The 12,196-nt window shown below is 35.5% G+C and overlaps 1 protein-coding gene across 6 annotated transcripts in view; it reads right to left on the bottom strand.

The window, feature by feature from the left end:
* SOX5 (SRY-box transcription factor 5) overlaps positions 1 to 12,196 on the bottom strand; it is a 977,646-nt gene that overhangs the window by 340,494 nt on the left and 624,956 nt on the right. For 4 of the 6 annotated variants that reach the window (XM_080810710.1, XM_080810707.1, XM_080810708.1 and 1 more), the window contains one exon: positions 4,131 to 4,362. In XM_080810710.1, the coding sequence (XP_080666836.1) occupies positions 4,131 to 4,361 (231 nt within the window). In that variant the 5' untranslated portion in view covers position 4,362. The remainder of the gene's footprint in view (positions 1 to 4,130; positions 4,363 to 12,196) is intronic. The other 2 variants (XM_080810711.1, XM_080810712.1) reach the window with 1 other exon arrangement.

Below are 12,196 nucleotides of genomic sequence, written 5' to 3'. Positions count from 1 at the left end.
TGTTTAAAAAGGGGCGGGGGGGAGGGAAGAAGGGGACAGGATGGGTAGATCTGATCTTCCATAAAAATAAAGCCCCAAACTGCCTTTCCACTCATGTCAAAACCAAACTTTACAAACTTGTTTTTCCCCTTTTTGAAGATTACATGGGAATCAAAATTTGCCATTAATTGTTTGGCAAGATTATGAGAGCTTCAGAGAAGGAAACCACAGAATCAGTCTTTTTCATGCTTAAGCTATCTATGTCTCAATCTTACATTGGCTAGAAATCTTACAATTTTTAAAAAATAAATAGCTTAAGACAGTTGACCTATAATGCACTCTGAACAGTTGAGTAAAGCATTCCAAGAATAGATAGAATTATAGTATTCGTATCAGCATAGCTGATGGAAGTTGCTTTTAGTAAGGCACTTAATTTATTTCTCCAAAATATTCAGGCAATAAACAAACTTCAGAAGGGAAGAATTACATCTTCATCTGACCCAGTTCCAAACACCTGCATACCCTGCATATGAACAAACAACCCTAATTCCTCAAGATCTTTATACGGCAACAGTTGTGAAGTGTACAGAACTTTTATCCTCAGAAAATATTTTCCAACTTAAATGTTACACTGAGAGCATCTCTCTAACTTCGAGCCAGCCTTACAGGGATTACTCATCAGTTATACTTTGTCTCTAAACTATATTGGCAATATAAAATGTGGACCTCTCATTCCTTTTTTAATTTAAGAATGGAGTATGAATGTCACATATAAATAGGCAACGAAATCTGGAAACCTGTTTTTTTTTCCTTAAATTGAACTCTATGATATACAGACCATGAAACATTGTGTCTGTTTTCAAAGATACTGAACAGAAAAAAAAAAAAAAAAGAAAGAAAATATATTTTCCTACTGAAATAAAAGTTTCTGTTAAGTGAATATTACATTGGCCTACTATCCAGAAAAAGTGTAATGACTTGTGTTGAATAATAATTCGATAAATATATTCAATCATTTTGACAAATGAGTAAAATATATCAAAGAGCTTAACAGGTGAATATATCAGGGCTATTATACATACTTTCCACTTTCTGTATACACTACATTAGTACATTCTACTTCTTACATTTCTAGAAAATAAGCACATTCACCATGAATAGTCGTAACAACCTTGCCCAAAACATATTTACTGTTAATCACACATATGAATTCTGCCATTTAATCAGTAATCATACATTGTCTACTATATGCTAAGTATCAGAAACACAAATATATTTTATATATTCTATATTAATTATATATTAATATATAGTGATTATATATTAATATTCTATATTAATGTACCACATAATATAGTTATATATAATTATATGCAATTCACCAGGAAGGTAAAATAAGAAAAGAGAACATTTTCTAGGTAGAAAGAATAAACCTGTGTCATCCGAGGTCACCTGGGTATTTCTGAACATGCACAAAAAACTTGGCCTGACAAGAATAGTGGGTCCACAGTGAGAAATGACGAGAGAAACGACCAAGGCCATAGTTTGGTGCTACTCTATACAGAGTTTTATGCTAAGACAAAGAGTTTTAGACTAAGTCCTATAAGAACAAGGCCACACAGTTCCCAAAGTGAGGTAAACCACTCAACTCAATTGTGAGGGAAACAAGTCTAGTGGATATTGGAAGGAAGACCCAAAAGAGGAGAGGCTAAAAATCTGAGATCATATGAGAGATTTTTCCAACTGTCTACCCAAGAGATGAAAAATTGATGGAATGAAACATTTTAGGCAAGAACATATTTAGAAACGAACTGGACACACATAAGAGAAAGTGTCAGCATGTCACTAAAATGTACTTAAACCATTTAGTATCCCGAAATCTGTCTGAGAATCTGATGAGAACCATAATTTTACTCACATGTATGCATAATACAGAATTCTCCAATTATTTTCAGGAGATCTCATAGACCCTGGCTCAGGTGCTGCTCTAGGTGAGCTCTAGGTGCTTGAGGGGAGGACTTGTGTTTTGTTCAAATCCACAGTGCCCGACAATAACAACAAAAAACTTGGTCCAAAGTAGGCAATTCACAGTTTGTATCTAGTTAAACTGAATTATCCCCTACAAACCGGTTTCCTTTTCACTAACAGCCCGCATCACAGGATCCCCACATTCCAACTACAGAACGTAATTTAATATACTTTTCTTATACCCATCCTTGAGTATACTTAAAATAATCTCTCCTTTATTTTTGCGGCATTCTTCTGGTTATAACCGTTTATATTCACTCCTTCAAATTTTTGTGTTTATGCTTGGAGTAGTGTCACAGGAAAACCAAACTAAGAAGCACTCACTCAGAGAAGCCAATGGTCAAAATACTGAGAGAGAAAAGGCATTAGCAGTGACGCAATGCCAAATGGAGAGCACGATCTCCTTACCTTGTTGAACTGTGTGCTACCATTCCCCACCTTTCTTTTCCTAGTTTAACCTACATGAGAGGAGCCCCCAAAATTGTATCACTGCACATAACTAATATAAACTCACAGTAGAGAAAAAATAAATCAGGAATTATGGTTAGTACGATTTAGCTTGCCAACAAAGTAATAATCAGACAATAAAATATGCATGTGCTCTTGTGAAGAGCTTATAATGTTTATAAGCACGGACTCCAAAGCCAGAATGTCTGGGTAAACAACACTGGCTCTCCTCCGTATCAGCTGTGATCTGAAGCAAACTACTTAACCTCTGAGTGCCTCAGTTTCCTCATTTATAAAATGAGACTAATAATAACATGTCACCATATTATTGTGAAGGTTACATGAGTTAATATACGTAATGTGATTAAAATGCCACATCTATATAAGTGTTACATGGTGTTAGCCGAAACACTATCCTTGGGGGGAAAATCTTGGCACAAAGTAATCCACCAGTGAAATTTTGACCTATGAGGCTTAAAATATTGAAAGAGTATTTAAATCTAATCTGAGTGACAAAAAGTAGCATCCATTTCACAGTTATTAGGAGATATCTGATTCTTCTTCTTGATTTAATTCTACATACAGTAATGCAATAACATAAATAAGTGGGCATATTTCAATACCAAGCACATTTATGATATGTAATAATTTTCTAGAGAAAGCAAAAAAAAAGACTTTCACAGAATCAGAGTCATCTTCAAAACTACGAGATGGTATGAGGAAACAGATTTGCTGGTATAATCTGGTTCCAATGAATGCCCGCCCTCCCATCCTTGATGGAGAAGAGCAGAAGGTCACAAAACCACGACATCTACCCAAGCAGCCATGTTGAAAAGGCGAGCCTGGCTTTACTGGCAGCTAAGTGCCCAGTACTTTGCCAACATGCTAATTCTGTGTACTTAAATTCCTAAGGAGGACCTAAAAGCCTTACTGGTGAGTGAGTGAGTGTGTGTGTGTGTGTGTGTGTGCATGCGTGTGCTTTTAAGCTTCAGTTGAAGATGCTATGCTGCCTTCTTCCCCCTCATCCGTGAAACCACAGTTTCCTAATCTTCTGCAATGACAATGATCTAGACCCCAGGATGAAGGGGCAGATAAATAACACTGAGAAGCAAATTATGGAATTGGAGGTACCAGGTAATTAGTGAATTATCAAAATAACAGTATGAATGAGACTGAGTTAGAAAGTATTGCAGTCACATTAAAAAACTATAGTTTCTATGAAATACGTTCTCCTATAATATTCCCAGTACTGTAAAGGAATACTGGAATCCAATCTGGGCAAAGCAAAAAATTGAAAATGATTTATCATGGTGGAGATGTCCAAAATACGTTGTAAGTCTACCTGGAAAAACCTCTTATTAGAAATACTATGACACCCAACTGTCATGCTGACAAACTTTAAATGCGGTACTTGAACATTGTTCTTGTATGTATACATGTTTTCTCCTAATTAAATTGTGTCTCAAAAGTAAAATTCTTGGGGGAAAAAATAGCATATCATGTACTTCCTACTGGAATCAATTTACTTGCAAGGAATTCTAAGATGTTAGGAGTGAATCTTGTGTCTGGCTGTTAAGTAGATGATAATTATAAAGCAAAGGATTGAAGCCAAACTGTTAGAGGAGTAGACTGGTCAAAGAGTTAAGTGTAGGCACAAGAGTCCATGAGAAACCTACCATTGTATTGTGCTGAGAAGTGGGAGTCCTATGGCCACAAGTCTCTTGCGTCAGCAGAGAAACTGGCTGAAATTCCTCAGAGTGAGGCTTGTTGGGAAAACTCACATGCAAGGGAAGGTGAAAGGCTGGGAGCCCGTCACTCTCCTCTTCTTCCACTTTCTGTCTGCTTGTCACCATGGCTACCTCTCCATCTGCTTCCCCATACGGAGAGGCTGGTCGCTTGGAAGACATCCTGGAAGGAACAAAAGAGGAGAAAATAATGAAACCTCCACATAAATCCTTAATGCCGTCATTGTGTGGTTAGGGGCCATTGTAACAGAAATGCCTTTTTGTGCTGGCAGAGAGCAGGAAACCATCCAAATACCACTGCAAAGCGCTCACAATCAGAAACAATGGCCAAGCAGGTAGCAACAGAACAGTGCTTGTTTGTTGTGAGAATAATACTCTAATATAGCACTCTCTTGTATTCTGGCTTCTTAAACAAGAGAATTCACCTAAGAACACTGCATAATGAAAGACCATTCCATTTTAAAGGGAAGAAAAATACCCATCTAGCTTTACACTTTGATAGACCTTATTGAAGACAGAACATCTATGAATAGCAAATACTGTTGGCAGTTAAAAGAAGGGAAAGAACTAAAATTTCTTTCATCAAAAAATAAACAAAAATAAATGAATGATTGCCATTAAAATGAATTTGCAATTTATTAGAAGTATGATTATTATGAATTGTAGAAGTATTGGTTATAAAGAAACCACAGACTCTATGACCAAAAGTTCAGTATTTGCTTAAGGCTTATTAAGAATTGAATAAATTTTACAATTGCTGTAAATCTTGAAACACTTGAGAATTTTTCTTTCCTCACCTCCCCATTCATTTCTAATATCAACCATGCAAAGTGGTTAAAAAAAATGAAAATATAAACATACTTCAGTTTTCATTTCCACAATTCTATGAAGGATTTAGATGTGGATTCTCAGACTTATTTGCCCCTTAGACCTAAGTTAGAGGGAAAAATCAAAGGAAGGTGTTTTGTTTTGATGAGCTAATGCCTATAAGGAAATGCACTTAGACACTTAAAAATTAAACACTTTTTTTTGGTATTTGACTCTAAGAATACTATTATAGGTTAAAAATATGTGGCAAATATTCTTAGTTAAATAGAGAGTTCCATTTTCTTTCACTGCAAGTTTCACACAGAAGCAGTATAGAGTTAAAATTTTTAATTAAAAAAAACTCTTTGTATTTGCAACTTGATCTGACCTTGGGAAAGTTGTTATTTTTGCCCGACAAAGAATGTTTACAGAATCATCCATTCTTATTCTAGACCAGTGGGAGAGGAGGTAAGACAGTACTAACGGTCCCACCACTTCCTTCAGATAGATCACTGATTTTTAAATTTGAAATTTACTACTAAAGAGATGTCTCTAATCATTGCTGAATAATACTATTCCTACTGTGAAAGGTTTCAAAAGAACAGTGCATTCAAGTACTGAAGATACTTTTTTAAGATATAATAGCACAGTAGAAAAAAAATAAGGGCTTTGGAATCAGACAAACAAAGATTCACGTACTGATTCTGCTCCATTCTAGCTGTGAGACTACTCCTCTTTATTTTTATTTATTTATTTATTTATTTTAGTTTACTCCTCTTTAAAGGGAAATGTAGTACCTACTTGGAATGCTCTTTGAGAATAAACTGTGTGCCATATGAAAAATGACTTGTAGAGCAGTTAGCACAGAGCAGACTCTCAGTAAACAAAAGATGCTGTTTGCTTTAAAACTACAGTGTTATCTCACCTGCCCCCCAAAACAAACAAACCAAACCAGAAAATTCCAAGATGAGGAGAGGTTACTTTCTAAGAGTTAAACCGTAAAACCAACATGAAATACAAAATGTCCTGATAAGAGAAATGATCCTTGGCCAGTAATACTTAACAATAAACTAATCAGAACTATTAGCAAAGAAATACTAACAGCAGGTAGTCTTGATTAGCTAAAGAACAGTCAAAGAGGAGGAAATACTGGTGGCTACCAAGTAAACACCATCTAAAGAAGTAGACGAGGAGAAGTAGACAGGGCCATCACATTTCAGGTATCTTCACTTTTTCAGATCTCATGACTAAGGTTTACTCCAAGTATACTCATAAGTATGGAGAAAGGAAGTAAGAGGTTGGAGCTATAATAGTCCTAGTCTCATCGGCAACAACACATCTATCACCAAATGGGAAAATTAAGCTATATGTAATAACTCTAACTTCTACAACTCTGCTTTCATGCTCTCCAAGCCAACTTCTGACTGCCATGCAGTGAATGGGCTGATGGAACAGATTTAAAATATTTAAGGCCTTTGTGATTTATCAGAGTAAATCAATAAAAGGACTTTTAATTATTTCTTGTTTTACATGTACTTTGACTATAAAGAGATTATGCATTTATTATACAAGCCATAGTATTTATGGTCTGTGTAGGCATTATCACTGTTGGTGAAATTAATTAATTGGTATTCCGGTGTCTCTCTCAGTCTTATGTACATTAAGTCTCTTACTGTCCAAAAACTCCAGGCTGTTGGCAAAAGCTAGTCTCTGGGTTATTAAAGCAGAAAGCTAGATCAGCTGGCCTTTCCCAAGTTAATGCAGTTCTATGACTTTCATAGAAAGCATGACTTTTTGGCTGATTTTAACTTTATTAATATCATTATTAATAATGATTATGAAAACTGAAAGTCCAAAAGTACACAGAAGGTAGATGTGGTAAATAGTTAAGACACGGCTACTCTTCTCAAAAGATCTAGTCATTTCAATATCTAAATTATCTTTCTATGCCACTGTCTCTTTCTATATATATCGTTCTATGGAGCAAAAAGCATAAACATGAAAAGTCGTGATACCAGAAGGCACCTGATCCTAAACAATTACATATTTCATGATTATTTCAATTCCATTTTCAGACACTTACAGAATGTTCTTAATGTGCCAGAGTTGAGAATATTTTTATACAATTCAGGTAAAAGAGGTCTTAGAGATTTAAAAATATTTTGCAATAAAAATGTTCATAGTTCAAAAATAGGCTACTAAATCAGAAAAAAAGGCAAATACTTACATTATGTAGAGAGCTATCAATCTGCTTGATATTTAGTCTGACTCACAGTACTTCTAAAAATATGGATAACAAATCACCAATAATGTTAATTCTTGAGTGTTTGTTCATCTACCAAACCATTTCATTTTGGACAGAAGAAGTCTCATTCATGAAAAACAACAACAATAACAAAGTGCTTTCAGTGTTATATTATTATTTATTCTGGTCTCTATTTTATTTGTTTCTGATTTTTCTTTGTTATTTTCTTCCTCTACTATATTTCAGCTAAGTTTCTTCTTTTTCTAGTTCCTTGTGACATAATGTTGTTTATTTGAAATGTTTTCTTAAGACAAGCATTTATAGCAAAAATTTCACTCTAACATCTGTTTTTGCTGCATCCCATAGGTTTTGAAATATTTTGCTTTCCTTTTCATGTGTTTTGAGACATATTTTGATTTGCATTAAAAAAATTTCTTACTACTGAAAAATGTTCTACCATTGGAATTGTATGTTTCTACTTTCTGTCAAAGTTTGCTTTATGTATGTTGAAATTCTGCTTTGCCCTTGCATATTAACAATTGCTATATCTTCTTGAAAAAAAGAACAAATAATACAGGAAGGTATATAATAATAATAATAAAAAGAAATCACAGCAACTTTCCATTTATCGTTTATCTTGGATATGTCGGGTTCCAATTCCTGCACTTGCTTACATGACATGCTGTGTTGAAGTGCAAGGTTACCTTGAAATAATCTAAGGATCTAGGCTGCAGCATGTGCTCATGTGCTCATGTAGAGATGATTTTTGTCATTCCTGTGGTAGGTGCTAGACTTGCCAATGAATAAAACTCAGACTTCAAAGACTATGACACGAAACCGACAAATCTAATCCAGTGTGAAACTAACCTGAGGAGCTATGATGATATAATAGAATCTTTAAGTCAGTTTTGTGTGTAGACAAGAAAATCTTGAAAGAAATGATGTCTAATTTTAGGGCAAAAACACATGTCTAATTTGATAAATCATCAACCACCATTTAAATCATCAACAACCATTTACTGATCACTTACTATGTGCAAGACACTTATCTAATGGGAATAAAAACGTGTGATTCAAGTTTTCTGCATTAAAAAGCTTATGCACTGGTTGAGACTTGGAGAAATAATAATGAAGGACAGTTCAGGTTAAGGACCAAATGATTGGCCTTACAGCTGAGCAAACCGAGGGCTTCCTGGGGACCAGGGGATCCTGGAATATTTCCAGGAATGGCTGACCAAGCGGATTTTGGGGGGAAAAGAAGGTCAAATAGAAACTGGGGTAAATGGAGAGGTAATTTCATGCAGGAAGTGATACAAGAAAAGATGCAGAAACAGTCTTAGAAAGTACAATGTAAATTTAAGTTTCAAGCTGACTTGGGAAAAAAAGGACATCGAGGAATATGGACTAAATCCTAGCTTGAGTCTATACCATTTCTGGACTTGCTGAGTTACATGCACAGAATAGATAAGAAACAGCCTCCCTTATAAGGGGAAACTTGTTTTTACATGCAGTCACTTTTCCTTTACTCGTCCTTGTAGCAATCTGCACAATCAGGCCACTTAGTCTACATGTGAAAGTAATTTAAAAACTCCTGGAGTCCGTGATGATTGGCTAAGGGTTCTCTGTGTGCACTCTTGTCACTCTGTATGTAGGATGTCCCTGCTTGTACTCAGACATGTAGGGTAAATGGTACGAGACTGCAACATAAACTAAACCACTGATTCTCAACTTTGGCTGCAAACTAGAATTATATGGAAAGGTTTAAAAAGATACTGCTGGGGGCGCCTGGTGGCTCAGTGGGTTAGGCCTCTGCCTTCGGCTCAGGTCATGATCTCAGGGTCCTGAGATCGAGCCCCACATCGGGCTCTCTGCTCGGCGGGGAGCCTGCTTCCCCCTCTCTCTCTGCCTGCCCCTCTGCCTACTTGTGACCTCTCTCTGCCAAATAAATAAAATCCTTTAAAAAAAAAAAAAAAGATACTGCTGCCTGAGTCCCACTGCCAGACATTCTAATGCTATTGGTTCTGGAGTGGAGACGGAGTATCAGAATTTTTTAAAGTTCCCAGATGATTCCAATGCACAGTCAAGGTTGCAAGTCATTTGCACTGGTAAGAATAATGTTCCCCACTCAAGATGTGCCAACTGTGATCCCTGAAACCTGCGAGTATGTGTACTTCACAAGGCAAAAGGGATTTGCTGCTGTGATTAAGTTAAGGATCTTGATATGAAGAGATTATTTTGGATATTCTGGGTGGGCCCAAAGTAATCATAAAGGTCCCTATAAAGAGGGGAGGCAGGAGGATCAAAGTCAGAGAGAGGGACTGAAAGATATTATGAAGCTGGCTTTGAAAATGGATGAATTGGGGCCATGAGCCAAGGAATAAAGGTGGCCTCTAGAAGCTACAAAAAGTGATGAAATAGATTCTCCCCTAAAACCTCCAGAAGAAAGGAGCCCTGCCAACACCTTGATTGCAAGACTTCTGACCTCCGAACTGTCAGCGAATACACTTATATTGTTTAAACCACTAAGCTTGTGCTAATTGTTACCACAGCAACAGGAAACTAATCCACAGCGCACACATATTTCTTTCACTGGTGGTATTTTCTCAATCTGAAACCTTCTTAACCCAGATGTACCCTTGCCTGTTCTCTCCCTTCATTTAGTGCCAACATCATTTCTCAGCGAAGACTTCCTTGGTTATTCCTCCCAAGCCAGGACCTCCTTGTCCCTTCAACAGATTTATTTATTATCTGTCTCTCCCACTGTAAGACCCAAGGAGGCAAATTTTATTTTTGCTCACAGCTATGTCCCCAGGACTTAGAACCCTTTCCGAAGATAGTTGTTTTTCCAACAAATACCTGCTTCGTAAAAGCTACCATCTAAAACCAACTTACTTACTATGCTAACTATGAGTAGTTGTAAGATCTAATCTTAGAGAGCAAGCATTCTTAGAAAATGTCTTAATATTGTTAGAAAAAAAAGGAAATCCAGCTCAGTGCTAACAGTACCATTTTAAATAAGTTCTATGTAAAAGAATTGGTAAACCTGGTTAAGTTAGGTTTTTAAAATACTCGTGAAAAAAAAATCTTAGTTATTTTTTAAATGTGTATGTAAAAAACTATTAACACGAAGTAACTTTAAGGAAGACTGCTACACAATTAATTAATACCAGAACTATTACTGAGGAATCACCTATTTACTGCTTTAGGTTATGTTCTTTGATGCAATTCTGAAAAAATGAAAGCATATGCAAAGTGAAAGGAATTCATACATGGAGTGAATATAAAATGGAAGACTTAAATAGGGATTGCTTTTCTTATGTAATAGTTTCTTTTCCTCTCTAGATATTTTAACCTTTGACTGATTAATTCAGAGATAAAGTCCTAGGAAGCAGTGCCTTCTACTGGTTATTCTTTTGGAATGATGATATTATTTCTCTTAAGGTTTGCGGTTACGTATTAAAAAATGTAAAAAAAAAAATCTATAAAGAACAAACTCAAATTCCAACTATTCCACAAAGCCTTCTCTTACCATCACAGCTAAAGTGACTTCACCCCACCTCAAATTATATCATCAACTCTTATTTATTAGTCCACATGAAAAACTGAACATCAGTATAACCTGTGACACTCATTCAATAGTTTTTTTTTTCTTTTCTTCCTAGTACATCGTGTCTAAAACTAGAACACTAACACTTGAAAAGAATATAATTTTTTAAATTTCCTGAATTCCCTATGACATGCATCATGTTTTGCACTTAATAAGAGTTCGGTAAGTACAGGTCTATTTGTGATCATTTCACCTGATTTTTTCCAAGATTAATGCTAAAGATATGATTGCATGATAAAGGTCTTTCCAACTTGTGCTGTGTTTTCTTTTCCTCCCAAATAGTCTAATCGTCTATGCTGAATGAGATACAATTAATTACAAGGCAGCACATTTCCTAGCACATAGTTGGCACACAGCGTATTTTTCTATGAATAAATAAATGAATTGCATGAGTGTCTATTTTGTGCTAGGCAATTTATCTTTATGTTATGGAGAAAACAGGAAACTTAGATATGAAGATCCTTCTGCTTCACGATTAAGGAAGTACAGTTTAGATGGAAATAGAAGTCATATGCCCACTCATCCATTCATTCGTTAATGGAAAAACATTTATTGAAAGCCTACCATGTGCCTGTAGATAACAATGCAATTAAGAAGTCAATAAATAATATTTTAAGGTAAATGATTTTTTGTAAATGTGAGTACTAGGAGAGACAGACAATAGAGAGATGATATCTCACTAAAATAATCAAAGAATGCTTCCTACAAATTACGAGAATTCAACAGGGTAATGAAGGATGGGACCAATGTCAATAGACACAAAGAAGAAGAGACGATTCCAGACAGCAAAAATGACATTAACAAATTAAAGAAATTTATAGAATGATACAGGATGGAGAGAATGGTTTAGTTAAAGCAAGAGATTCTAGGAGAAGTAGATGGAGATGAGGCTATAAGGCAGGGCTAGACAGTGATCTGATTAAATCCTGTCACTTTTAAGTGGGTAAAGCAAAATTTGAAAGTGAAACTGAAGGCAGAAGGGAGCTGGTGATGGTTTGTGAGCCATAGAGTAACAGCATCAAAAAAAAAAAAAAAAACCAACAACAACAACAACCATATTTTAGAAAGAAAAACCCTCAGAAATTAGTAACTGATAGAAGGTTGAGGGTGAGGACCAGGAAAGGAGAATGAGTGAGGGCGGATAATTCAAAGATAAAGAGATTACTGGACTGTATAATTTAGAGAACAATACTGCTAATAAGAAAAATATAAAAATTAGAAAGAAAGGCCAATTTGAGGAAAATATGAAATTCAGTTTTAGAAATAAATCTTTGTTGATTGTGAGATTTAAAAAAAATGAAATAGCAGGTTATCAGAAAATGCAGAACTCTTGTGGAA

The sequence above is a fragment of the Martes martes genome (genome assembly GCF_963455335.1).
Source record: "Martes martes genome assembly, chromosome: 8".
In the NCBI taxonomy this organism is placed as follows: Eukaryota; Metazoa; Chordata; class Mammalia; order Carnivora; family Mustelidae; genus Martes; species Martes martes.
Note: the sequence above shows the minus strand (reverse complement) of the source record. Positions and strands in the feature narration are given on the sequence as shown.